This window comes from Daphnia pulex, chromosome 10 (assembly GCF_021134715.1).
Source record: "Daphnia pulex isolate KAP4 chromosome 10, ASM2113471v1".
Classification (NCBI taxonomy): domain Eukaryota; kingdom Metazoa; phylum Arthropoda; class Branchiopoda; order Diplostraca; family Daphniidae; genus Daphnia; species Daphnia pulex.
Genome location: NC_060026.1, coordinates 12,009,391 through 12,036,658, shown reverse-complemented (window position 1 = coordinate 12,036,658; position 27,268 = coordinate 12,009,391). Strand labels below are relative to the sequence as shown.

Sequence of the window (27,268 nt, the reverse complement as noted above, 5' to 3'; positions counted from 1 at the left end):
TTTAAGTACTACACTCTTGTTATTTCTTTTGTTTTACGCAATGTGCTGACTAGACGAACGACACAGTAAAGGCGATCTCACATAACGATCCCCCCCCCCCCTCAAGGACTGGAGTATCGAGATTACAGCACCCAGTTGGGATTTCCAATATGCCGATAATATCGACTAGACAAATAAAACACTGCCGGCTCGGATTGGATTGGTTTATTTTTAAGACAACTACCGTACACGTCAACGCGATCGTATTCTATGTACATATTAAGATAAGAGGAAATTATCTTTTAACTAATCCCTCGTGAATGTAATTTTAATTTCATTACTTGTATCTCCGATGGCTTCTCCGATAGCGCTTGCTGTGATCCAATAAAAAACTATTTGCTTTTTTGGATCGGTGCAAGCGCTACAACCTCAACTGGTGGAGGTGCCCTTAGAGAATTTTCCAAAAATTTGGTTAAATTGAATTCGTTGTTGATGAGAACTCTTTTTATTCCAATATTTCTGTAGAACTCGCATTGGTGTCAGTTTCACATTTTAGCGATTGCTATTTGTGCGATATTCTGTTATAATCTTTGGTTTATTTTCATCCACCCACGCTCCATGATACGATACGAAATGTTCATGAGGAACTTTGATTGAAATTCCATTTTTATTCATAGCTGATGAAAAATGGAAAATTGTTTGCGACTTAAAGTTGAATTTATGTGAAATTTCCAGTTGGGTTCACACACAAAAATAAGAGTTATTTATTTAACTTATAAAAAATGATGTATTGAGCAATTATTTTTGTGTCGAAACATAAATTTTGAATTTTTCTGCGTTTAAATTTTGAACGGACGAACGACAAAAACGTCGTGAAGAAGCGACATGGCAACGGCGGACGAAACACACCTAGAAAAAAAAAAAACATAAACAAAGGTAAGCAGTTTTTCCTGATGCGTGCGGTGAGTCGTCTTCTTTATCATGAACTTCCGTACGTCGTCATCATCCTGTCACGCTCCGAGAGACTTGCTTAAGAGTCGAGCAGCTGTAGTGCTAATAAAAGCTCACCACAAAAATAATGTCGGGCGTGCCAGATATTTTGTCTGAAGTCGCACCCAGGAGAAACTATTTCCTCGGTTTAGATTTCAGCACTCAACAGGTGGTAGAGAATTCATACTTTTTTTTTCACTCCATTTCTCTGGTTGCCAACTGGCTTATTTATTGCTTTTGTCTCACAGTTGAAAGCAGTTGTAGTCGATGAGAAGCTAAAAGTCCTTCATGAAGCAGCTGTCAATTTTGACCGAAACCTACCTGAATACAGGTTAGATAAAAAAAAATTTAATGTTTTATTCTTAAAGTGGAGTCATTGTTATAATTGTTCCTAATTAATCAGGACAAGTGGCGGAGTTAAGAAAAATGGATCAACCATCACCGCCCCAACAGTCATGTGGGTAAAAGCACTTGATTTGTTGATGGATCAATTGAAAATTACTGGTTTGGATTTTCAAGATATCTCAGCAATCTCTGGAGCTGGTCAAGTATGATTAAAAAATGAAATATTGTCATATTTGGATGGCTAATAATTTTCTTATTTGGATTTTAGCAACATGGAAGTGTTTATTGGCGAAAGGGAGCTGAGAAGGTTTTGAGTACTTTAGACCCCACTAAATTCATGTTCCTTCAATTGGCCAACTGCTTCAGTGTGCAAGACTCACCAGTATGGATGGACTCTAGTACTCAAAGTTATTGTGAGACAATGGAAAAAAAGCTTGGTGGCCCTCAGGTGACTTTAGTAAATTTCTGTGTTATGTATCCCCTACTAACTTTCAATTGATTTTTACAGAAATTGGCTGACCTGACTGGTTCGAGGGCTTACGAAAGATTCACGGGGCATCAAATTGCGAAAGTTTTGACTGAGAAAGCAGAACTTTACTTCAATACAGAGGTATAAACCACTTAATTAATTTTTTTAATTTTTTAGTATATCATTTTGTTTTCCCCATTTTTAATTTTAATATGTTTAGCGAATTTCTTTAGTCAGCAGTTTCGGATGCTCCCTTTTTCTGGGATCTTACAGCCCCATCGATTGGTCTGATGCGTCAGGAATGAACTTACTGGACATCAGTTCAAAAGACTGGGATTCGCAGTGCCTTCACGTATGTTATTATTATTACATGCATAATTTGCTTAATAAGCCCAGGGTTAATGGGTAAATTCAGCTTCTTTTTTAACGATTTTTTTTTTGCAGATGTGTGCTCCTGATTTAAAGGAGAAACTGGACAAACCAGTCGTTGCCCATACATGTCTTGGACCCATTTCATCCTACTTTGTTGAGCGGTATAGCTTCGACCCAAGTTGCCAGGTCGTAGCCTTTACGGGAGATAATCCTGCTTCCCTAGCCGGTAATTGAAATCATTTTCAGAAAACAGTTAAACTGGTCTGTTTTTTTTTTTGTTTTGTTTTTTTAACAACTCTGTGTCTTCTAATTATTGCTAGGAATGTGTTTGGAAGCGGGAGACATCGCCATTAGCCTGGGAACGAGTGATACAGTCTTTCTCTGGCTCAGCGGGAAACCTACACCTTCGCTGGAGGGCCACGTCTTTTGCAACCCTGTTGATCCAGATGCATACATGGCCTTGTTGTGGTAGGAAAACAGTGTTTAACCATTGAAAACAAAACAAAATACTTAAGTACGTAATTTCCTGTGTTGATTACGCAGTTTCAAAAACGGCTCGTTGACTCGCGAGAGGATCCGAAATGTCTACGCAAACCGATCGTGGGATCAATTTGACGCTTTGCTGGCTTGCACGCCACCAGGGAATCACGGTTACGTTGGCATGTTTTTCGACGAGAAAGAGATCACGCCCAAGATTCAAGGGACATTCCGGTTCAACGCATCCGATCAAAGAATCAACGCATTCGAAGAACCCGCCACGGAAGTTCGGGCTCTCGTTGAGGGACAACTCTTGGCTAAACGGGTTCACGCCGAACGACTGGGATTCAGTACAGGTGAATGAATTTGACCAGCTCAGCGTGACAATGTGAATTCATCCGTAATTTATTCAAGGTGAAAGCTGTCGAGTGTTCGTCACGGGTGGTGCATCAAACAACAAGTCCATTTTACAAGTTTTAAGCGACGTGTTCAATGCACATGTTTACACTCAGGTAATTTGATCAGAATAGAGACATTTCAGCACAAATAATTTACATTCAAGTTTACTTTTTTTTTAGGATACGGCCAATTCAACATGTCTGGGTTCGGCCTACCGGGCAGCCCATGGATTGGCTGTGAAAGAATCTGACGTGTTCATTCCATTCAACGAGTTCATGGCTGATCGTCGGCCAAATTTTTCTCTCCTCTGCCGTCCTAGACTTGAAGCAGCTCAGGTACTATGTGCTTAGGAATACATTCGTTTTCAATTGTTAAAAATGAATTTCCCATTGTTCTTTTACTATATAGCTCTACGACTCCATGGCTGCCCGCTACGCTACGCTGGAATCTTCCGTCTTAACCCAGCTATGAAACAATGCAAAAAGATGTTTTCCCATACGTACATCACACGCTTTTTAACGTTTTTGAATTTACAAAGATTAATAATAGCAACAATACTGTCCATGCAAGTCCAGCTTGTACAAACTCAACTAGAGATGAAGAGTTTTACTAATTTATATTTAACATAAGCAAATATCTAATATTTCAAAATGTTGTTAACTTGTTATCATTCACTCCGTGAAAATCAAAACCACTGACCAAGGACATTGTATTATCTGTTTAATTTTTCTCGGAACTTTATCGCACAGTCTACGCATTTCTTATTAGCACGTATACCAGTTATGTCGTCTAATAAGAAAACGACTAAAAATTAAATCCTGTTTACTCTGAATCTCTGATGCAGTGACATAACATTTTTGGCGTTAGCGCCAAAACATTCCAATTTCCAACTTTGTTATTTCAAAATTGTTTCTATTTCGATTTCCCAAGGCCATGAACGATCTGGAACGACAAGACAGGGCGCCGGGAACGGGAGTTAATTATTAGGTTAGAGAGTATGCGCTTCCCAGACCGTGTTCTGTCTTACTGTTTAGCCTGTCCTAAAGTCTAGCCCGGAGCTATTTACTGTTTACTTCTCATCTTTTCCGTCGTCCGTTTGCCGAGCTGTTCTGACGAAGCAAAAAAAAAAAGAAGTTGCGAATAACCGAAGGTCACGCTAGATAGTAACGAACGCACGAACGCCGGCTGTGGAAAACATCAATTGGAATTCAAAGAGGGCGGTCCAAAAACCAGGAATGAGACAAGACCACGAAGCGAATGATAAGCCCGCAGCACGACCAAATATCTGTTGGTAAACAGAAAAGTTGCCTCTGGGCATCAGGTAGGATATATCCCAAAGTCTAATACGTAGAAAAGCCTTGAAACAGCGCAGTTTTTCGTAAACAACGTGTTGGATCGTATGCGTTTCTTCTGTCGCTCTTCAAAAGTGCAATATAGCTTACTTCCTGGTGTTCATTTATTAACTTCAACCATCTTAAAGCAGACAATTTTGCATTGACAAAATGGTATATCTTTTAATATTCTTTCTTATTTTAAGTTCTTAGTGTCAATCATTTCCTGAATTTTCATACCCAATGACCTACACAGTGATAACTACACAAGTTTATGCAAGTTTATGACTTTCATTTTAATGATTTTAGCTTCCGTAATCTGTTTTGATTCAGCCATTGATTATTTTTATTATTTTGTCATTCATATTTATCTTCATGTTTCTTATCAAAAGTATCAATTCACATGTCGTCTTTTCCAAACTCACAGGCAGCAGAGCATACTGCTCGGAATTTTGCTGCTATGAGCAGGTCAATGGAAGTGGACTTGCGTATTAGTAACCCTGCACATACACTCCAAAGAATCAGAGCGATGGAATCCTCATCCCAACATACAAAATCAAACACAACGACAGAGAACACACCAAATCCCCTACTGGTAATATTGTATTTATTTCAACGATAACTGTGATTGCATAGCTTGTAAACTAACCTTTGTGTTTAGAACATGCACACTATTATTTGTTATCATAAAAGAAAAAACCCAGCTTAGATTGTTTTTTCTCATCTCGTTCTTATCAAATCCTATACACACAACAACCCCTTGTCTGTTCATATCTTCTCAAGGATCTTGAATGAAATAACTTGACCTCAATACCTTTTGAAAATTGTATTTATAGATCAAAACGGCTAGTCCTGCGATTTTGGCAAGTTTAACCGCCGGAGCCATGGCGGGTGCCCTTGCAAAGACGGTGATTGCTCCACTAGATCGAACAAAAATTATTTTTCAGGTATAAATTAAAATTTGGGGGTAAATGCGCAGTTTCATTTTTGTTTTTACTTAAAAACCTGTTTTTTTCGTTTTTTAAAGGTGACAAAGATGTCATTCAGCGCCCGAGGGGCACTTCACTTCTTAGTAAAAAGCTACAAGGAAGCCGGTATGAAGATGCTCCGCCTCCCTAGCTTTCAAACATGTGCCTCAATTCTCGTTTTGTAATTTTCGTTTCAGGTTTGCTTAGCTTATGGCGAGGAAATTCGGCAACCATGGCCCGAATCGTTCCGTACGCCGCCATCCAATTCACGGCGCACGAACAGTGGAAACATTTTTTACACACAGATAGACCAGAGTAAGTCGTTTTTGACACATGTCAAAATGAATTCCACGATTCACGATTGTTCTTTTTCATAAATAGCTCGTCATCGACGGGGATGCGTTTTTTGGCTGGTTCTCTGGCCGGAGTAACGGCCCAGTCCATCACATATCCGCTAGATTTAGCGCGAGCCAGGTAAACACACCGTTTGTAAACTTATGATGTTACAGATGATGACCACAATGTCAAGTTCTTTTAAGTTAATCCTTGTCTTTCGAATTCCCTGTATGATTCAGAATGGCTGTAACTCACCGTGACATGTACGGTTCCATCGTCCAGGTATATCTATGAAACATGCAAAGAACTAATATAAATAAGAATTTAACATTGTTATTGTTTTCCATTTCAATCCAAAAAGGTCTTCGTCAAAATGTGGCGTGCTGAAAGACCCAAAGCCTTTTATAAAGGATTCACTCCCACCATGCTGGGAGTGGTCCCTTATGCCGGTGTCAGTTTCTGTACCTTCGAAACTTTAAAACACAAACATAAAGGTAAGTCATCGTCATCAACATTTTTTTACCTTTCGTCGTCCTTCACAATGTTTTTCTTTTATTTGCAGAACTGACGGGAAAATCAGCCCCCAATCCCCTCGAGAGATTGCTCTTTGGGGCGCTAGCCGGCCTTCTCGGACAGACAGCTTCCTATCCACTGGATATCGTCAGAAGGCGGATGCAAACGTCAGGTCTCAACGGCTGCAATTATCCGTACGACACCATTCGAGGAACCATTCACTACGTCTACAGGTAGGAAACTCCCCAACTTGACATTTTACTTTCATTGTTGTTGCCGTAAACTGATCTCTCCGCCTCGTCGTTTAGGACGGAAGGGATCATCGGTGGCCTTTACAAGGGCTTGTCCATGAACTGGATCAAAGGTCCGATCGCCGTCGGTATCAGTTTCGCCACGTTCGACATTTGTCAAAACGCTTTGAAGGAATTGCCCGTCTTCCGATCAGCTCACTAAAAACGGAAAAACATGTAAAAACATCCTGTTACATTGTCAACGTCCAGCCATTATCTCTCGCCTTGGAAAACGCTTAATTTTTGTTAAATTGTAAAATACTTGTTTAATTTTTTCCTCTTGTCAGGACTCGTAGGTAATTCATTTAAGGGGGGTGTGGCAATCTCTTAAAAAGTTTTCTATAAGTTTTTGATGCATAGCGAATTTATATTTATGCGGCGCAGTCACAGAAAAACAATTCAAAGCCCAAAATTTGAAGAGAAAAAAACGGAAGAAATTTTATTTGGCAGATCTGCTTCATTACATATCTATCAAAAGTCCATAATTCTAGGTGTGGGGGAATTTAATTATATACATAGTCGCACATAAATTCCTAATCTTTAGGTTTTTTTTTTTTTTTTTTTTTGGTTTCCGTTTGTTCGTGTCGATTCAAGGCGCCATAGAAAATTACAATTTTTAGTCTTGGACGTTGTGAGTCGTGCCAATTTTCAAAAAAGTCCACCCACCCAGCACGATAATGATGTATGATATTACATGCCTTTAACGAGCTGATTGCATATTTCTTAGTCGTCCGCTTGTAGAGAAATCATTTCTCGGTTGCCTTTATGATGGGTTGACTTAGAATTCCTTTTTCCGTGTTAGCGGCCTAAACATATGTCTCCCCCTTCCTATACTGTGGGTTCCAGCTTTTCTCTCTACTCTCTTCTCTACCAAGAAAAAAACAAATCCCGGTCGATATCAATCGTAGACTTTAGTTTCAAAAGTTGCGTGTTTTTTTTTTCCTAATTGTTCGTCGGATTATTTTTTCTTCCGTCGAAATCAGCTGGTCGTCGTCTAACGATCTGTAGCCTCCGATTTCAAACATCGCTCAACTTGAAAAGAAATGCATACACACATGCGTTTGATGCATACACACACACACGTACCACATCACTGTAACAAAAAAGTGTGGTTTTTAAAAAATAGCGCTTCCTTATAAAATTATTATTATGATTTTATTCGATTCATGTAGTCTCTCTCCCCCCAGTAGTGATTTTGGTAATTAATGTTGAACACAAAACACACACACACACATGTGCATTGGTGATAAAAATGTTTGTCAAATTTTTTTGAAATTTAATTAAATGGGAAAAAAATTTTAAAAACAGACTTTTTGACAGATTTTAGACGACCGTGATATCGTGTAATTAAAATGCAGAGTGAGAGAGTTGTGAGATTTAAAAAGAATAAAGAAATAAATGCTGTTGAGAATCTTTTCAATTGGAATAAGCGCCTCAATTATTTCTGAAAACTGGGAAGCGAGAAATAAAAAAATGATTCCCCATTCTCGGGAGCCAGATCCGAAAAAATTGTTGTCGGATTATTTTCCTGGTTCTGAAGACGCGCTCGCTCGTTATCGTCCAAAGTCTCGACTAGTAGCGACGTCCCGTAAGGAGTTAGAATCTGCTAATTTGCATAAGCTCGTCCCGCCGAGTCTTGACAACCAGTTATAAGCCAAGAGCGCTCAAGTAATCATTTTTTTTGCTTGTACGACTGGCAGCTCTAGGCCCATTTTCACTTCGATGTTTGAAATGAGTTCATTTTCGTCCTACTCACTTCCTCTAGTCTGTCAACCGACTTTGCAAGTCTAATTTCGCCGTCTAATTTTAAACAGAGCCAAGGTGGGAATCGGTTCTTTTGCCACGCGCTACCCAAATAATTAGAAAAGAAAAAAAAAAGAAATTCGAAAATGCGATGGAAGGGCGTCAACCACATCCGATAGATCGGAAACTGAATAAATTATGACGCGCCGAACGAAAAGATCTAGCGATAGCAGTTCGTCGAACCGCCGGGTGAATCTGTTAACTGACAGTTCAGCAAATCTTATCTTTTCTGTTAAAAAACATTGACGTCTGAATTTGTTCCGATAACGACAGTCTGAGAATCATTTACAAACAAGACGTAACAAGATTCGGAGGACCTTCTAACGTTTGGTTTCTCGGGGGGAACCTATATCGATCGTCTTTCCCTTTTTAATAAACGTTCCACTTTGAATCCGCTAGATAACCTTCATACCTTTCTCATCTCTCATACCTAAAGATTCCATCCGGAACCGAACGGTGTCTCTACTTCACCTCGCAAGTAATCTCGGCAAGTAATCGGAATACCGAGCGCATACATATCATATTGTCTTTGGTCGTCACGTCAACTTTTGTTTTTATCCTCCTCCCACCAGATGTTCAAAATACGAGAGGGGGGTATTGCATATTTCCATCCAGCGGATGGATAACACACACACACACTGAGGAATCGTATTAATATTACCTCGGCATCGAAGTTCATCGTCGCCGTGTGTCGTGTATCATCCGTCTAGCTTTTCTGATAAGGTAATTAGATCAGTTTTCCATTCCTCGTTCACTCTTCAATCCCCGACCCTTCCATCTTCGCCGCTAATTAAATGGTACAAAAGCAGCCAAGGAATTCGATTGTTATCGCATATAGTCAAATTTTACGAGATGACTCTGCTCTTTCTTGTTCATCATTTCGCCTTAATTCCGCTTTTAACGAGATGAAGGGAAGAAAGCAAGAGGAGGCGCCAAGGTAATCCAGCCAGCATCGAAATAATGATGTGATCACTTCTCTTCATTTCAAGTACCTTAAATAGACACTCCCACGTGCGCCATATAGTTCGATACGATCCAACCCCTTTCCTATGCACGGGATGGTGTGTGACGTAGTAGCATATGCTATGGCCTTCTGCCGGGTTTGATGTTACAAAGAGAACTCTAGCTTCTCTTTTGCGATCGAAACTTCTGCTCGCTCTATACAGCAGAGTCCCCCCAGTTTTCTATTTTTTGGCTTTCTTATTCATCTCATTAAAAAAGTGAAATTGCGACGCGCAAGACGAGACGCCAGGATGGATAATGGGAGGACTCCTCGTTGAAATAAGGAGAGGGAGTACTTTTTTTTTTTAAAGTCTGCTGCTTCGTACAGATATGAGACAGTCGGACATGAATGCTGAGGCTAAAAAAAAAAAGTTAGTTTTTTAAATGCCACCGGGTAAAACTCCAGCCAAACTGAAAAAAAAAGTGGGGCAAAACTTTTTTGATTGACGCGATATTTACTACGGACGAAAAAAAGTTTTTAGAGGCTGAATTTGTAAAGGACTTTATACATTTATACTGTGTGTAGAGAGAGGAGGCATGGGTCTAATACTGGGGACTAGAAAATCGGCGACGAAAGCCATTCTATGTTGGGGAAAAGAGAAAAAAGTTAGGTCGCGGGGCCGCGTGCTGGATAGCCAGTCTGTCATTTCGGCTGTGAAATTTTCAGTTCTCGAAAAATAGATGTCAACTTATAGTCGAAGATGGTTGGAATCCTGTACCTATTGACTCGACACGAGTGCGGAATATTTTACCCATTTTTTTTTATACCGAGTCCGACGAGTAGACGAAAGTCGATAAAGAATTAAAGAACATTGTGCGTATAGTATACTCTGGATACCGCACGAAAGTCGAGCTCGGGCTTCTCTATCGATTTATTCTCTCGGCGATTCTTTTTTTTTTTATTTTATTATTTTATTTTACAAAAGAAAACACACAACAGGAAAAAGGTAGATGTGAAACGTCGTTTTTTTTAGTTCTCCAGGAGAATCAGGAGAAGATCGTCCATAGTGATGGGATTCTTCTGACGCAAATCACCGCCACGCCCTTCTTCCACGGTCTCGTTCATTTGACGGCCTTGGCTGTCTAATAAAAAGACAAATAAAATCCATGAATATGAAGAAGAAAAACCAATGCCTTTTTAATGAAAAGACGTAATTCGACAGAGTTGTGTGTTGCGTCAATCGCTAAATCCTTATATACTTTGATTGTCGTGAATGGGAGGTGATCGATAACGACCGACCGTTAAAAAGTTCAGTAGTTTCTTGGCCGGTTTATGTTGAGGATCGAGTGCCAGGCAGTCGATCAACAGCGACACGGCTTGATCCAAATCGTGTCGATGGCAGCTATAAATTGAGGGAAAAAGTGGAAATTATAATGGAATTAGATGCACATCAATCCGCAAAATGAGCGCGATGGGTGGGTGGGAGAAAAACGATTTAATTCTATTAGGGTTAATATTACATGCTGATGACGGCCAAATTGTATCTGGCGTGAACGTGTTTGAAATGGACGGCCAGCGCTTGACGGAAGTGTCTCTCCGCTTCATCGACCAGGCGATTACGTTCCGCCTCAACTGCCGGACCGGCCGACCGACCCAGTAGCAGCGTGCCCAAGTTGTTGTGAGCGCTCGAATAGCTCGGCCATAACCTGGTAATTTTTTCAGACGTTATATTACATGATCCCTCCCTCCAACAACAACAAAAAAGATGGTCAATATATTTTTTTCTTCATCTAAAATTCTATTATAGCTCATGGCCGTCTAAAGCCCATTCATTTATTATTCCATCCCGAAAAGCGATTAATGATTAAATCATTATAAATGGCCCCCAACCAACCGCGCAGTAAATAATTGAAAGTTTTATTATATACTGGAGGGCTTGACGGTAGTGGTAGACGGCCTGGTCCCAGTCTCCCATATCTCTTTGGAGATTGGCGTAGTTGTAGTGAATTTTGGCATTGTTTGGCATCGTCCGTAATCCCGACCTATAAATAAATAACAAACCGTGATGTTTGTTAAACAAATCAATGTCGTTTCTATGGGTAGGAAGGCTCTCATCGGTGGCCAACGTTTCGTTAAATAATTATCCAGGGTGAATGATGTTTTAGCCCGGCTGTTTTATAATACGAATGCCCGTGAAACTTACGAGAAAAGTGTCTTCCTGGAACTCCATTCCTCATTGCGGACAAGTGTTTTGGTTAGTAACGAAGTGGCCGTGACCACAGTCGAGATGAGGATCAATCGCCTCATTAGCTTCGGCCAGGAACATTCGCCGGCTTCTGTTTTGGATCGTTTGATCTTGTGATTGAATCCCGTCCGCAGCAGTACAGTCCCTTGATTATTATTGGCCGACTGCTGCTGCTGGTCTCCGCCAGCAGTCGCCAAGATGATTAGCAAGTTGTCCAGTCCGTGACCGACCAGCAAACAGAACCCCAAACTTCACTCGGGTCAAAAGTTTCAAATGTCAATTAAACTTTTGACTTTTCTCAAGTTCCTTTTCCAAAAAAAGAAAGAAAAATATACCTCGGCATGTAGAGCAGTCGCTCTGCCACGACGAATCCAACGGCGTAAAAGAGATTGGAGCACGGCACCATGGGAATAATCATCACCAACACGCTCCAAATGACGATTTTCTATTTTAAAAGTTAAACGAAATTCATTTTGTTAAATGTTTTCATTTTTAAAATAAAGTTATCGGAATTGAACCGCACGTTGGTCCGGATGAATCCGACAATTGCGATTGCGGCGAGTGAGACGTAAAATAAAAATGAAACGGCATTGCGCCCATCGGTCCATGTCACGATGGCCGGAATGGAGCCCGTCTGCCAGTCGTAGCTGAGACTGACGGGAGCCAAGAGTAGTCCCATATTGACAGCCGGCAGATAGAGAAGACTTAAGACCCTATGTGCGTTTTGTAACAGAAAAGCAATATCTGTCAGAATAAGAAAAGTCTGGACTTTTGGGTTGACATGTGGATATAGTATACGGTACTACACGAAAAACCGCGTTCATGTCACCTTGTTAAAAGATGATGAGAAAGAGCCAGCGGATTATCCTGGTCAGAAAATGTGGGTAGTTGTCCGTTCAATATCAAAAGTCTCCAGAGAGTCATCGAAACGACCTGTGTAATAGTAAGAAGAGAACAAACGATCAAATAACAGTGGGGGGAATCGAATTCTTTGAGGCTGTACGTAACACATCAATAATAATGGTACACATTGAATTATTTAACTATAGTTTTATAAAGAGATATGAAATCTCCAACCAGAATCTTTGACTTTAAGCTTTTTTTTTTTTTTTAAATAAATGCAGATCGAATCGACTTTTATTTACCGCCAGGCTCGTGCCGACGATTCGGTGAAATTGGTTGACTTTCTTGGGCGATGCCGAAGGCGACAAATCTCCGACACGGTGAACTCGTTTATCCGCCAATCTAATATGCCTATATGATCGGATTTCAAACAACCCAACCGGAAAAAGTAAAAATGAAAAAAAAAAAAAAAATCAATTTTCAGCTTCGTCGTGAAACAATTTGATCGTGAGAAAAAAAGTTGAACACAAAAAATAAAAATTTCAAAGCTTCGTTTAAAAATACAATAGAGGCAGCAGCAGCAAGAGCAGTTGGGGAAAAAAGAGAAAAAAAGGGGAACTTGAGGAAATAAAGCTGACTTGACGTGAAAAGTGCTGGTGACGTCAAAAAGAACGGCGACGGGTAGAGTGGCGATGCCGTGCTCTTTGGCCGTCAACGATGCCCAGGCTAGAACGACGCTCGACGCCCAGCGAAAGCATTGCCGTCCGACACGCTCCTCGCTTTCCTCCATCAATCTATAGACACATTTATATATACGCACAGGGAACAATATAATCGAGTTACGCAAGTCGGAAAAAGAAATCGATGCGCTCAGCGCTAAAAACCGCACATTATCCAATGTGCTACTACAGGGAGTAGGGGGGCGGGAGATATAAAAATCGGCTCGAGGCCAAACGACAGACGTCGCCATGGAGAGAAGAAATTCAATTTGACTTTCGATTTTCACTCTTGGTAATAAGAGTGTTCAGTCTCCCTCCTTTTCATATATTATAATAGACATGTCACACGTAGACATACACACCTGTGATAGGAAGAGAAGGAGAGGAGGAAAAAGAGAGTGGCCAGGATATCAGCCCGGCCAACGATTCCCGCTACCTGGAAAAAAACAAACAAAAAAACGAATTCAATCAGCAATGAAATGGGAGACGCTCGCTATATAATGATTTATTATATCTCTCTTGGATTTTCATCAGTTAATTACGGCTTCGGTGTGGATGGAATGGATGGCGAAGAGACTGGCGCTGATCAAACTAGTTCTCAGACTACTTTTGAGTCGATCCCGGCAAATCTGGGCGAAGATAATTACAACGGCGCCGTGGAGTGCGACGTTAACGAGGTGATACCCGACAGGATTGAACCCGCCGACCAAGTAATTCCACCTTGAAAAGAAAAGAATGTGTTCTCATCTTTTATTATTATAATTATTCAATCATTTTTTCACAGGGTTTGTTAAATTCGTACCTGAACGAGAGGACGGTGAGAGGCCTGTAGGATTTGTGGCTTTTGACATCGGAGAGGGCCGTACCCCAGAAATCGTTGGACCAAATGCTTCCGCTTTTACTTCTTCCGTCAGCATCGCTGCCGGCCGTGACATCTTCGTTGTACCTGACGGCACTCAAATCGTCGTGCACGAAATCCCCGCCTAATGAATTCAAAAAAACCAAACAGCCCAACAGTAGTGGGAGGAGGCAGTAAAAGCGGCCGCCGGAAGAAGAAGCCTCCGCCTGCCGCTGATCAGCACCGGCCATTGTCCTAACAACAACAACACGACACACACGTTTCGTGCAATAAGTGTCACTCCATTGGATTTTGGTTTGCGACAGAGTTGTTACCCAGAGTGCGGACCGATGTCGACTGTTGGGGATACCCGCTCCATCAGCTGGAGTCACTACCTTTGACTGGGTATGTAGTATATACTGCCAGGATTGGAGCATTCTATATATATTCCTTTGATCCTCTGCTGGCTGCTACGACGCCTGCGTCTCACGTGTGTGTGTGTGTGTGTGTTCAAGACGTTCATCATGTCTTTGGTCTTAATTTTTTAAAAATCAACAATCGTTTTTTCATTTTATTTTATTTTCAGCTTCGACTTCCGCCATGTAGACCAATCAGCAGAGCCATTGAGAGAAATCTTGGATGTTTCATTGATTTCACTCCTGCGGTCATTGATGTATAGATGAACTCGCACGAGACTCCCCGCAGAATGGAATACATCAACTCATCGTTACATACTTTACTCTTTTTTTGCTGGGGGACGAAAATGGAATGGATGAAGTAAAACTCGTTGGAGCGTGAGCGACCATTGAGCTCAACCCCTCCATCATCCGCTTTTCTGTAAAAACCTTAAATCTAATACCGTGAGCAAATTGAAATTGCTAGTGCGACGAAATTGAATGTTCCAGGCCGATCTCTCACCATCCCCCATTTGGATTTCGTTTAGCCAAGTGAATTCCAACTGAATTGTTGTAGTTATAGAAAATGTTGTTCGCTTTCGATCTATACTTTTTGATTTTGGGGATCACAATTGTGTTATTATTCTTACATGGGTCTCATAAAGTTGTCGCTTTACACAACTCGTTCACATTCGACACACGTGGCTTTCGCTTTCGGCATCATGGTTTTGATCTTCAATGATTTCCCATCCATCCCCACACACAGAGGAATCAGCCGAGTAGTAATAGCCGTCTGACTCGTTCAACCGCGATCGCCTGATTCGATCCACTCAAAACTCTGCCGTCTCGCTTCCTTCGTCTCTTTCCGTCTCCGCGATTCGAATCAAAGAGTCTACAAACGTCGCCATCGATGAGCTGTATTTTTCGGTTCGACTTTTCTTCGCTCCGACTCTCTGTCCATCTCAGCGTTAATAATTCTTTAGTAACGATCTTACTCTTCTCGTGACTCGAGGTTTTTGTGTGTAAAAAGATGCTTTCTCTAGCTCTTCCCCTTGTTTCCCCCCAAAAAATGTCGAGAAGTTTTCTCATGTCAATTTTTTAAAAATCTAAGTCTAAGAAATTGAAACTGCATCAGGTGGAGTGGATTGTGAGTGATTTTTTCACGACTGCAGAGGCTCAATACAATTTTGAAGGCCTTGGCTAACTTGTTTATAGATGGCGTTAACCACTGTGTAGTTGGCAGGCCTTCCGCTACGTTCGTTCTAGCAGACGATTGTGAATTTTGACAGCACGTGGTTTTAGAGGGAGAAATAACACGAAACATGCGTTTCTCATATAATTTCTCCCAATTATTGGGAACAGTGTATCGTAAAGGCAACATCATATTTTCCAAGAATGGAGACAGTGTCATCGCTCCTGTTGGCAACAAGATATCCGTCTACGATTTAAAAAACAACAAATCAGAAACTCTGTCAGTTGAGAGTCGCTACAATTACACAGCCATCGCGCTGTCACCCAATGGTGTAATTCTTATAGCTATTAACGAAGACGGTGAAGCCGATGTAATCAGCCTGCTCAGTAAGACTGTCATACACAAATTCCGCTTCAATCGGCCTATTTTGGCAGTCAAGTTTAGTCCCAATGGCAAATTCTTTGCACTCACAAAGGAGAATTCCGTGTTTGTTTACCGATCACCTGGAAGCAAAAGGGAATACAATCCCTTCACACTGGAAAGGGTTTTCCATGGCTTCTTTGATGAAACCACCTGCCTCGATTGGTCTTCAGACTCTAGATTCCTGATGGCTGGTTCCAAAGATATGTCTGTACGTGTCTACGCTTTAGATAAGATTTTGCACTTCAAGAAGTTTCTTTTGGGTGGGAATACTGATGCCATTGTTGGTTGCTTCTTTGAACGGGACTCCATGGATGCCTACACAGTTGCCAAGAATGGAACCGTCTCTACATGGGAATTCAGTGAAGATATAGAAAATCTCATTAAAGTTGAAGGTATTTTCAATCAATTAAATCATTTAAACAATTTTCAATAATGTTATTTACTCTTTAGATAAAAAGAAGAAAGTTTTTAAACCTATGAATGATTCTGAGCCAATGGAAGAGGATGACTTTGAAGAGGATCCTGAGGACCCCAGTAAAGAACCCAAAGAAGTTGAAGAAAAAGAAGAAGAGACGGCAGAATCAAAAAATCTTTTCTACAAGCGACTGGGCAAACACTTTCTAGCAGACTCATTCAAAGGAGAGAAAGGCGTTTCAGTATACAACATCACTGTGACCTCGACCGCCTACATGCCGTCCACTAAATTGTTAGTCACAGGTTTCAGCCATGGCGCTTTTTTACTGCACGAGATGCCCGAAGTCAACCTCATCCATTCACTGAAAATATCCAAGCAACTCATCAGCTCCATAGCCGTCAATCCAACTGGTGATTGGATTGCACTCGGATGCGCCGATATGGGCCAACTCTTGGTGTGGGAATGGCAGAGCGAGACATACGTTATGAAGCAGCAGGGCCATTTTGACACAATGAGTTCAGTTGCCTACTCTCCCGACGGTTCCTATTTGGCAACTGGGGGTCGAGATTCCAAAGTCAAAGGTATATCTTTTGTTTGTCATTAGTAACCGATTGATATTAATTTCTTTTTACATTCATAATGTAGTGTGGGACACGAATACTGGATTTTCCTTCGTGACGTTTACTGAGCACACTTCAACCGTCACTGGTGTGGCGTTCACTCAGACGGGTCGCGCCCTGCTCTCGTCTTCGTTGGACGGCACCGTTAGGGCGTTCGACATGGCTCGATACCGAAATTTCAGGACATTTACTTCGCCCAAACCCGCCCAGTTTTCCTGTTTATCTATTGACGTTAGTGGTGACTTGGTCGCAGCCGGCGCTCAAGACACTTTCGATGTTTACCTCTGGTCTCTTCAAACTGGCCGATTACTGGAAGTGTTGAGGTATAAAATTTTTCCTTAATGAAGTTTATCTTGCCATTTATTGACTTGACAGTGTTGGTATTTTTATTTAGTGGCCATGAAGGACCAGTTAGCAGTTTGAATTTTAGTCCAAGTCCACTGAGCAGTTTGTTGGTCAGTGTGTCGTGGGACAAAACTTTGCGGATTTGGGACGCTGTGTCTTCAGCCGCTTCTCTTACTCGAGAGGCCATCAACTTGACATCTGATGGATTAGCAGTTTGCTTTAGACCTGACGGCCAACAAGTGGCTGTAGCTTCATTAGATGGACACATATCCATCTTTGATCCGCATCAAGTACGTATCTTTATAATGAATCCTTCCCGTTTATATTTCATTAACGTCAATTTGTTATGCAGGGTACTCAATTATCGACCATTGAAGGACGTAACGATTTGGGAAGTGGAAGAGGAGACACTGATTTGGTTACTGCAAAAAAAAATTTGCAAGGAAAAGCCTTCAACACACTCTGCTACACGGCCGACGGCCAGTGTCTTCTAGCTGCCGGTCAGTCTAAAAATATTTGCATCTATCAGGTATTGTTATTTGAGTTGAGACGTATAATTTGGATAGAAATTCATTTTGATTTTTTGGCGCCAGGTGTCTGAGAAAATGTTGGTTAAGAAATACGAAATCACACAAAATCGGTCTCTTGATGCTATGGACGACATCGTTAATCGGAAGAAGATGACGGAATTCGGCAATATGGCTTTGGTTGAGGAACGTGAAGACAGCCGTAATGGCCCAGTGACACTACGACTCCCTGGCGTTCGATCAGGGGACATGGCTTCTCGATCCTTCAAGCCAGAAGTGCGGGTTTCACATTTGCAATTTTCGCCAAACGGTAAATTTTTTATTTAACGATCAACTTTGTAAGTTACAGTAGTTTAATTGTAAGTTTTTATGTATTCTAGGACGAGCTTTCGCGGCTACGACCACCGAAGGATTACTTGTCTACTCGCTCGACAATAACTTGGTTTTCGAGCCTTTTGATCTGTCAGAGGACATCACTCCTAAGACTATCCGGAATATGTTGAAGTCGAAAGATTACAGCCGCGCATTTGTTATGGCTCTGAAACTCAACGAGTCCAAGTTGACGAGAGAGGTGTACGAGACGATCCCTCCCGATTCAGTTGCCGTTGTCGTTCAGACACTGTCCACTTCGTTCGTCGAGCGCGTTTTGAGTTTCATCGTCCATCAAATGGACACCTCGCCTCATATCGAATTCCATCTGAAGTGGATCGTTGCCATCCTCTACGAACACGGCACCGTGCTGCAGAAAAGGACACCCTCCACTGTTTCGGTCCTGCGATCCATCCAGAAGACGGTGGGTCGCAAGTTTGAGGATATCTCCAAGTTATGCCAACACAATCGCTACACCCTGCAGTACCTTTTAGCATTAGGCGGTACCGCTCAAAAGCGAACCGTTGCTGCTATTAAGAGTGTTGAAGATACGGACGAAGATGAGGATGAAGCGTCAGATGACGAAGAAGAAGAAGACGACGACGATGAAATGGAGACATAAATTGCTCTCGATTGCGTCGTGTTAAAAGAATTTGAAAATAAAACTAAATGAATGACTTTTCTTAAGTTACGCCAGTCGCTCTCAACTAATTTACTAATTTCCTATTGTATCCTTCATAGCAATTCTCTGGTTAGATGTTAGACGTCAAAAATTCCTAAATTTCTCGTTCGCGCCATCTCGTGTTTCTGCTACCGACTTTGTAGTAGCGTGAATGAAATCAGCTGATTGGGATTTCAACACAATGTTTGCATCTCTAAGGGCGGCACGTTTCTACCGTTACCATACGACATAAAGTTCGCACGGTACGTCCGTATGCGTTTAGTGTGGCTTGGATTTTGTTCGTGGAGGTAAGCTAAACTTACCGCAGCAAGAGGTGAGTTAATTGTTTAAATGTTTACTATTTTAATGGATAAGGAAACTTTATCTTTTTTTACAGAAATGAATTTTCGATACGTTTTCATGTTCACGTAGACATTTTCTATTTGTTCACAAAGTTTTTACTTATCGCAATGAATTTTCGTTGTCGTTTGAAGACGCCGCAGGCAATCTGTCGCAACCCATAGGCCCACGTAATTCAGTCCGTTAAAAAATCTATGAAGGTTTTCTTTCATTCGTTGGCCGGATAACTCGCATCACAGCTGATGCTGCAACATGCGCCGATATTTGAAAAAAACAACTTATCATTCAAATACCGTACTTTAATTTATCTTTAAATTTACCGTGTGCTGTACATTATCATAGAAAACTTGGTAATACCCTAGGGGTAGAAAGTCCGGCATTCAAAATGGGCATAGAGCGCAAAGCTGTTGCATAGTCATCAAGCGCGGATTTGTTGCATAGTCATAAAACCCTTTGTTCGGTTTACAACAAACTTCATTCAATATTGACTTACCATTGCCTAAATAATTTTTGCTCACGAAACGACTAGGCTTTTGAAGGCTATAGTCGTTTCTAGGGACACTCTAGCATAAAATGGCGTCTTGCTTCCAAGATGTTCCGTGGAAAATCTACTTGAGTCGGATGATTTCAGCTTGGGGCGATCGTATGTGGATGTTTGCCGTCGGCTTGTTCATGGTTAGCTCTGTTTGTTATCCACTCACTACTTTCACTTTTAAAATTTAATTATATGAAATTTTTTTTTCTGCAGATAGAGCTGTCACCAGGATCGCTAAAATGGCCGGCTATTTACGGTCTGACGCAGTCTCTTACCGTCGTTTTTACGGGTTCTGTAATCGGTCGCTGGGTCGATCGCTCACCTCGATGGAAAGGTTCTATGAATAATAATTACTTTTAGTTGAAGGATTAACTTATTTTTTTCCCCTCGCCTATCGCAACAGCCGCTCGGGTATCTCTGTCAGTGCAAAATCTGCTGGTGGTCACCTGTTCTGTCTGCGTTGCGGTAACATTCTACTTCAAAGAAACACTTGTAGCGGAAGGTATATTATTTACCCATCCGTTCGTTAATTAAACATCCTTCGTGTTCATTGTTAGATTCATTTTTACAGTTGACGGGTGGGGTCTAACGGCCGCTTGCAGTGTTATAGTCATTTTGGGTACCTTGGCACATTTGGCTTCCGTAGGTTCATCAATTGTCGTTTACAAAGACTGGATTGCCATTATTGCGGAAGGAGATAGTCAAACACTGGCACGTAAGTCGGAGTTAAACGTTGGGTACAATAAACTGTTGTCAGCTAATTTTCAACTAAATCCTATTTTTCATTAGGTATGAATTCTACCTGTCGCTCGATTGATTTGGCTACCAACATGATCGCTCCCATAGCGGTTGGACAGGTCATGTATTTCCTTTCGCACATCGTAGCAGCTGTCACAATCGCTTCGTGGAATGTTTTGTCCTTTTTCATTGAGTACTTTTTGTGGTGGAGAATTTACAAGGAGTTTCCTAATTTGGCTGTAAAGACTTCAACCAGTGAAAAGCAACCACTACAAGGTATAATACCTCACGTTTCAATTTCAATTTAAGTGTCTCTTATTTGATTTCTGTTTTTTAGTTTTAGAATCGGGTGAGAAAGATTTAAAACCAGGAGATCAACCGACAGCCGATGACGCAAATGTTAAAATAGGTATGGATTCAATTTGAAATTAACTTGATAAAAATTAAATTGACCAATTTACTTTTTCAAGAATCCGGGAATGGCTTTTTCGCGAAACGCTTCGGAGGATTCCTAAAGAGTTGGAAAATTTACTTCAGTCATGAAGTGCGGAACGCCGGAATCGGATTGGGTTGTCTCTACATGACAGTCCTCGGCTTTGATTCCATCACCATGGGTTATGCGTATTCGCAAGGTGTGCCAGAAAGTATCTTGGGTATCCTACTTGCGGTGGGAGCTGCAGTAGGTCTTCTGGGAAGTGTCGTTTTCCCTTTCCTCGTTCGTTGCATGGGCGTCGAACGAACAGGTGATTTCTCCGACAAATTTATGCTTTCATGCATTCTTTAACTATTGCCAAGAATGTGTTTAAATTTTTTGGATATCTGCAGGATTGTATGGATTTTCTCTAGAAGTAGCCTGTCTCACGTTGTGCGTTGCTTCTGTCTGGGCACCTGGAACACCTTTCGATCTTGCTTCTGTATCGGTGTCCTCAATCGCCGATCCGTTTGCCTTTAATAATTCCAGTACAAATTCAACCGGATCCTATGAAAATAGCCCCGAGTCCTACACTTCTGTGATCCTTTTGTTGACTGGCATCATTTTAGCTCGATTTGGTAATAGTTTGTAGCTTGTGCTATTTTGTTTTTATTTTCCGGTGAAATGATTCAACTTGATTTGAATGATTCTTATTCAGGCTTGTGGGTAGCTGATTTGAGCGTCAATCAGCTATTGCAGCAAGTGGATGACCAGATTCGTGGATCAATCAACGGAGTACAAAGCTCAATGAATATGATCTTCGACACAGTCAAATTTCTTCTAGTCATCGCTTGTCCTTGGCCACAGACATTTGGCATTCTCGTCTGTATCTCCTTCTCGGCTGTCTTTTCAGGGTATACTGAGTCGATTTCTTTTAATCATACACCCGACACCTATAATGTCGATTCTCAAAATTTTGCAGATGGGGTTTCTTCGCTTCATATTCCTTCATGAAGCGCGGACATTTGCTACCATTCCATAAAGTTGTTAACAACATTCCACCGGAAGAAATTCATCAAATCAAAATGGAAGTAAAAAATCCTAAAAATGACGAGGGTGAGGTGGTCCGTCGGAATATTCCATCGGCACCAGTAGCGTGAAAGCAGCTCCTTTAATACCAATATGTCGAACAACAGCAAGTTTTTATACCACTTTTTCTATCTATATGTAACCCTTGCTTATAAATATATCAATACAAAAAAAACCTAGGATGTTTTCCTATCTGAATATTGAAAATAACCATTTCCTCCGCACTATTCACCCTATAATGTACACCAAATAATGTAGAAATATAATATGAATGTCCAACTCAAAACTGAACTCTTTTAAATTTTGTTTTGTTCAATTCGCCTTTTTTCAACATGAACGATTCAACGCACGCATGTCGATAGGAACATTAAGTTGATTTTATTTAAGCCCATTAAAGTGTAATGGAAATCCATTCAATGCAGACGGTTATAGCGAATTTGTTATGACGTCTGATCAGTCACGATATGAACTCACCAAAGTGACGTGGCTAGTGTGATTTCGTCGGTAAAACCGTGGACAAGTAATACTTAAAGTTGATAATTCATTTCTGACCCAGATGGGTTCCTGTTTCTGAATGATTAAATCTGAACGTCATCTAGTGTTGGTATCGCCGTAGTAGCCTCCGCATAGCCTATCTGCGTGCAACTCGAAAGCAATCCAGTCTTGCAAAAAAAAAACGCCGGTAAAAAACACGGCTACGAAACAACCAGGATGCTGCGGGACGTGACGTACAACATGTATCCGTTTACATGGGGATTTTTAGCAAAATTATATAGAATTAATAAGAAAACTGCCATTCATTGGTCATTTCTAGATATTCTCAAACCGACTGTGGAAAAGTGATGAATGCTGTAGACCGTTTCTTTTGCTGGCGAATTGCGCGACAGCACCAAACTGCTCTGAAATATTGAGCGTAATAACAGTTGGTGGATGTCAGTTTACGTCGATTCGAGATTTCTCTATATCTTTCATTTTTGTTTCTTCTTTTAATCTGTTTGTTTCAGAATCGAGAACTTGTTTGTATACTCCCTGTTCCTTTTATATACAACCTTGGCCGGAATATCAGATGACACTTCCTGTTTTATATCGTTTACTCGACGTTGGACTCTATGCGCGCCAATGCAAAAGCTGTTGGAAAAACCCCAAGAAAAACCCAGAAATTCTGGGTTTTTCTGTCCTCCTTCACATTTCTGCATAAATAAGTAGCCTAGTAAATTGTGATTCCCTATTCAGTTTCAAACTTACGCCAATCGTTACGTTTCAATTGTATCTGTGTCCACATATTTTTATTGTCTACATATAAGGTATCCTGAATTTCATTTTTATTCTATTCTTTCTATTATTCTATTCCGGTACCTTTCAATTATTGCAGTTTTGAATACGAATCCGCCAATAGATAGGTTTTGTGCGAAATGGCTACAATTCCAATAAAATCGTTCACTGTCTTCTTGGCTTTTGTCGTTTGCTGTTGTTGCCAATCAGACAACATCGAGATTTCTTCTTCTTGGACGAAACTACAAATCGCACCGGATGCATTTAGTTCTATGAGGTATGGGAACTTTCGCATTGAAATTTACGAACACGTCAATAATAAAAAAGCATCGACAACTGCCAGCGACAAAAAGTATTTCTACGCTCCTATTGCGCTACTGGACCACATGAGTGCCGTTAGTACTTATAACAGGTTTACGAAACAGCCAGAGATGAGATTCCGCATTGAAATGTGGAACGACAAAGTCGAAAATGAAGTGAAAAAACATTTGATTGAAATCGTTCGCCATGAAATTAAATCTGATAAAGTGAGAGTCATTCCCTTTGAGAAGGTCATTATCAGGAGCAACTCACCCACGGATGATTATTCGATTTCTCCACTGTGGAAGAATTATGACAAAAGCCAAACCCTTTGGTTTTCTCTGTCGTGTTTTGAAAAAAATATTTGCGACGAACTGGCCAGTGAAATGCGATCCGATCCCAAACATTTAGACCATTTAAAACTTCTTTACAGTTTTTCAACACAGACGTGGCAAACACAACAGGTGAACATCAGCTTCGACAGTGTCACTTCCAGCCAAATGGCCACTACTCTTTTACGGAAATTCAGAGACAGAGAAGAAGTTTTCCTGACGGCCAACGACGAGAAGGAAATGTTGGCGGAAATGGCCACCAACATCCGAATGGACACATTTGATGACTTCGATGTGGGATCTCCAGACACGGAGTTTCAAATTTCAAATATTTTAAAGGATCTGCTGGTCGAATCTAGGACGACAATAAAAGAACATAGCAAAAAAATGTGGGATTCTGTTTTCTGGAATGAGGAAAATTACCGACCGGACAAAACGACAAAAGCTTTGAATGAAATCATCAACAAACTGGACAAGGAAACTCAAAAGAAACTGGCGGATCTGTTTCAGAAAGCGGAGAAGCAATCAGAAATAATAGAAAAATTAACTTCGGGTAATAAAGAGAAAAGACAAGAGGAACAACTTCGTTGCGAAAATCAACCGAAAGATGCAGATTTAAATGAAATGAGGAGATCCCAGTCAACGGATCAAGAGCAATCCAGCCGTAATCAGATAGAGAAATGGGAACTTGCCAAGAATCACTCGGATGACCAAAATATTAATTTAGCAAATAAAGAAAAATTTCAACACAATTACTTTCCAAATAATTGGGATAACCTAGACAGAATCAGTTCAGTTATTTCAGGGAAAATGGCAAACGATTCCGGTAGTTTTAGCCAGGTCGAAATTTTGAAGGAAGACGTAAAAAAATTATTACAAAAAAGTAGAAACCACGTCCAATGGGACGGACAGAAATTCGTGCCAAGACCCATCCAACTGAGCAGAATCAATTTGGACAAATTTCGCGACTCTCAATCCTTTCAGGATCGTAACGTCCGTGTCCGTTACATGCACGCCGAACTGTCAACACCGATCAAACTAATGGAACACGCAGAATTGACTGTTGTTAACGAATGGAACAATCTGAAGGACGAACTCAAAGGTTTACAACAATTTCTGTGAAAAACGAGACATTTAGCTAATTAATTGATAAACAAATAATTTGGATTGAATTGCAGCCACTACAGAGCTCTTGAGCACTACCGTGAACAACTTGGTGAAAACGAATACTGAGTTAAGTAAGGTGAAGGATGCTTCAACTAACTCGAGAATCGATTTAACTAATAAATTAGAAGGTATTTTGAATCACTCAAGAATTGACGAAAACTGATTTGAAAAAGGAGTGGTTGGATGTACAGGGACTAAAAAGGAGTTGGAGAAAAGTAAAATCGAAATAGAGAAAACGAGGACCAATGTTAATAATTTATCCACAAAATTAAACGGTATTTTATTTCTATATTGAAAAATTTTAAAAAATTCGAACAAAAAAATATTTTAAATCAATTAAAATTTAAAACCCATTCCCGTTACAATTTTAACCTTTAGATAAAGATTAATTTTTTTAAATATATGAAATTAGTTTTTCATGTATGAATCATATAATTTTATTTCACATAATTTTCATCAAATGTAATGGTTCAGCAACCTCAAATGATTTGGAAACGACAAAAACAATTTTGGCCTCAACAAGAACGGAATTGGGCAGCACGAAGTCCGCCCTTACGGATTTGGCAACAAAATTTAATGGTAAAATTCTACATCATTTATTGTCGGCAGTAAAAAGAAGAAAAAAAGAATTTCCTTTCAACAGTCCGAACGAGTGAAATAGTTGACATTGGTAAAATGCCAACCTCTTGTGCCGATCTGGAGCGAATGGGACACAAACTGAGTGGATTCTTTTCTGTTAAAGGATCGAAAAAGATAGAAACTGTTTTCTGCAACTTTTATCCTAATCAAAATGGTAGGACTTATTTTACTTTTGCAAATGATTATTGATGTATTAATTTTGATTTACACAAACAAAGACAAACAAAAATGGATCGGATACACCAACGTCAAATCAGCGAACGTCTATTTCTACGTCCAAAGAAATTCTACATTTCACATAGAATCAACTCCGATTCCGTTCGAGTTGGCGCGGGTGAACGAGGGAAACGCCATGAATTTGACATCGGGGAAATTCACGGCACCACGACCTGGAATTTATTATTTCTCATTCACAGGATCGGCGCATTTTGCATCGTCTTCTTCTTTTTATTCTAGTCTTATATTAAACGGGAATCTAATCGGGAGGGGTCGCATTGACCATGCATACAGCGTCGCTAATCAAAGGACTCCGGTGACCCTCCAGTCGACGCTGAACTTGATAAAAGGCGATCAAGTCTGGGTGACGATTAATTATTCTGGTGCAACCGCGAGTTTTTATTTGTATGAAGATGGTTCCCAGCACTACACGCATTTCACGGGTTTCATGTTGGAGGAGGAAGTTGTGACGTCATTTTGAGGTTTTGTGTTGAACATTAAAATGCACAAAATGATCGTCGGCCCAAAAATAAATTTTTTCATTGGATAATGTAGAGGAGAATGGAAAATAATTCATTAGCCTATAGGGTGGGAATTTCTTTTAAAAAATTTGGCTTATGTAAGTAGACTTACTGAATAGTGAATACACAAACAAATTTGTAAGTGTCATCAGCGAAAATGTAGACGTGACACAAGTATAAAAAACTGATTTTGATTGCCAGGTTAAAATCTGATAGAAATGGAAGAAAATTCGTTCGTTTTTAATTCATTTACGGATCGGATTTGAAAAAATAAACAAACTTGCTACTGTTGCATACGCATTACAGTTGTGCATATGCTGCAGAAACTGGCATGTCTATTCTGTTAAATAAGGCTGAAAATTGAAATAAGGGGACATGAAAAACCCGCGCTTTGATTGCCAGATTTATCAAACAAAATCACAGAAAATCTACACGAAAATGAAACACCTATATTCCCTGCGTATTTTGTTTAGTTTTAATGAATATTTTCCACTGTTCCGGTTTAATTAAATAAAATGTGAATTTCACGAGTCTACCGGTCTACCCGTGGCTGCCGGCCACTCGGAATGTGGTGGCGGTGGCCCCTCATGAAATGGGCCATCTATTTGCTCCGTGTGAAAAAGACGACCATCAAGTGATTGTCATTGAGTTTCAAAATCAGAGACCGACATTTTTAACATCTAAATTATTCGCATTGCAGACAAACTCATGGACAAACTTCGTTAGAACTGGGGAGCAGCCAAGCGGTGCTGTCCTTGAAGCTTGAAGTAATAATAAGCTAATGGCAATAAGTGGCAATTTCGCCAATTTGGCAACGGAAAGTCGGCAAAAAGAAGAAAAATCAAGTTGTGATGGTGCTATATCTGGTGGCTACTATACA

The 27,268-nt window shown here is 40.5% G+C and overlaps 6 protein-coding genes across 9 annotated transcripts; 5 read left to right on the top strand and 1 right to left on the bottom strand.

Annotated features, from left to right (window-relative positions):
- Positions 1–206: 206 nt before the first annotated feature.
- On the top strand, positions 207–3,863 carry LOC124205861 (xylulose kinase-like). Of its 2 annotated transcripts, XM_046603393.1 has the most exons (12): positions 207–1,138; positions 1,218–1,300; positions 1,373–1,517; positions 1,583–1,762; positions 1,823–1,924; positions 2,004–2,135; positions 2,228–2,381; positions 2,476–2,623; positions 2,699–2,988; positions 3,047–3,144; positions 3,211–3,366; positions 3,440–3,863. In XM_046603393.1, the coding sequence occupies exons 1-12, from the start codon at positions 1,058–1,060 to the stop codon at positions 3,500–3,502; spliced, it is 1,632 nt and encodes a 543-aa protein (XP_046459349.1). In that variant the 5' UTR covers positions 207–1,057; the 3' UTR covers positions 3,503–3,863. The 2 variants fall into 2 exon arrangements, with proteins under 2 accessions (XP_046459349.1, XP_046459350.1); XM_046603394.1 differs by lacking the exon at positions 2,004–2,135 and having other exon boundaries at positions 898–1,138.
- Positions 3,864–4,093: 230 nt separating this feature from the next.
- Positions 4,094–7,889, top strand: LOC124205862 (mitochondrial coenzyme A transporter SLC25A42-like). 2 transcript variants are annotated; one of them, XM_046603397.1, is made up of 10 exons: positions 4,094–4,536; positions 4,790–4,957; positions 5,199–5,309; positions 5,390–5,456; positions 5,528–5,645; positions 5,712–5,804; positions 5,906–5,948; positions 6,028–6,160; positions 6,229–6,412; positions 6,488–7,889. In XM_046603397.1, exons 1-10 carry the CDS (start codon positions 4,534–4,536, stop codon positions 6,630–6,632), a joined length of 1,065 nt encoding a protein of 354 aa, XP_046459353.1. In that variant the 5' UTR covers positions 4,094–4,533; the 3' UTR covers positions 6,633–7,889. The 2 variants fall into 2 exon arrangements, with proteins under 2 accessions (XP_046459353.1, XP_046459354.1); XM_046603398.1 differs by having other exon boundaries at positions 4,213–4,352.
- Positions 7,890–10,137: 2,248 nt separating this feature from the next.
- LOC124205859 (protein O-mannosyl-transferase TMTC1-like) lies at positions 10,138–14,250 on the bottom strand. Its single transcript, XM_046603390.1, has 13 exons — positions 13,825–14,250; positions 13,565–13,742; positions 13,385–13,458; positions 12,942–13,097; positions 12,606–12,714; positions 12,290–12,393; positions 11,984–12,173; positions 11,796–11,905; positions 11,419–11,709; positions 11,144–11,257; positions 10,736–10,921; positions 10,475–10,617; positions 10,138–10,357 (listed from the first exon to the last, which is right to left on the bottom strand). The coding sequence occupies exons 1-13, from the start codon at positions 14,109–14,111 to the stop codon at positions 10,245–10,247; spliced, it is 2,055 nt and encodes a 684-aa protein (XP_046459346.1). The 5' UTR covers positions 14,112–14,250; the 3' UTR covers positions 10,138–10,244.
- Positions 14,251–15,508: 1,258 nt separating this feature from the next.
- Positions 15,509–18,837, top strand: LOC124205858 (periodic tryptophan protein 2 homolog). Its single transcript, XM_046603389.1, has 7 exons — positions 15,509–16,262; positions 16,321–16,866; positions 16,931–17,228; positions 17,300–17,540; positions 17,603–17,779; positions 17,844–18,087; positions 18,158–18,837. Exons 1-7 carry the CDS (start codon positions 15,578–15,580, stop codon positions 18,766–18,768), a joined length of 2,802 nt encoding a protein of 933 aa, XP_046459345.1. The 5' UTR covers positions 15,509–15,577; the 3' UTR covers positions 18,769–18,837.
- A 96-nt stretch (positions 18,838–18,933) lies between these two features.
- Positions 18,934–22,227, top strand: LOC124205860 (solute carrier family 40 member 1-like). Of its 2 annotated transcripts, none has more exons than XM_046603392.1 (11): positions 18,934–19,115; positions 19,697–19,842; positions 19,916–20,036; positions 20,106–20,204; positions 20,274–20,417; positions 20,492–20,716; positions 20,778–20,849; positions 20,911–21,183; positions 21,266–21,490; positions 21,571–21,766; positions 21,835–22,227. In XM_046603392.1, exons 2-11 carry the CDS (start codon positions 19,741–19,743, stop codon positions 22,010–22,012), a joined length of 1,635 nt encoding a protein of 544 aa, XP_046459348.1. In that variant the 5' UTR covers positions 18,934–19,115; positions 19,697–19,740; the 3' UTR covers positions 22,013–22,227. The 2 variants fall into 2 exon arrangements, with proteins under 2 accessions (XP_046459348.1, XP_046459347.1); XM_046603391.1 differs by having other exon boundaries at positions 18,935–19,141.
- Positions 22,228–23,101: 874 nt separating this feature from the next.
- On the top strand, positions 23,102–26,534 carry LOC124205857. The gene is made up of 7 exons (XM_046603388.1): positions 23,102–23,245; positions 23,314–24,947; positions 25,024–25,140; positions 25,204–25,287; positions 25,487–25,591; positions 25,656–25,805; positions 25,870–26,534. The coding sequence occupies exons 2-7, from the start codon at positions 23,354–23,356 to the stop codon at positions 26,346–26,348; spliced, it is 2,529 nt and encodes an 842-aa protein (XP_046459344.1). The 5' UTR covers positions 23,102–23,245; positions 23,314–23,353; the 3' UTR covers positions 26,349–26,534.
- Positions 26,535–27,268: the final 734 nt, after the last annotated feature.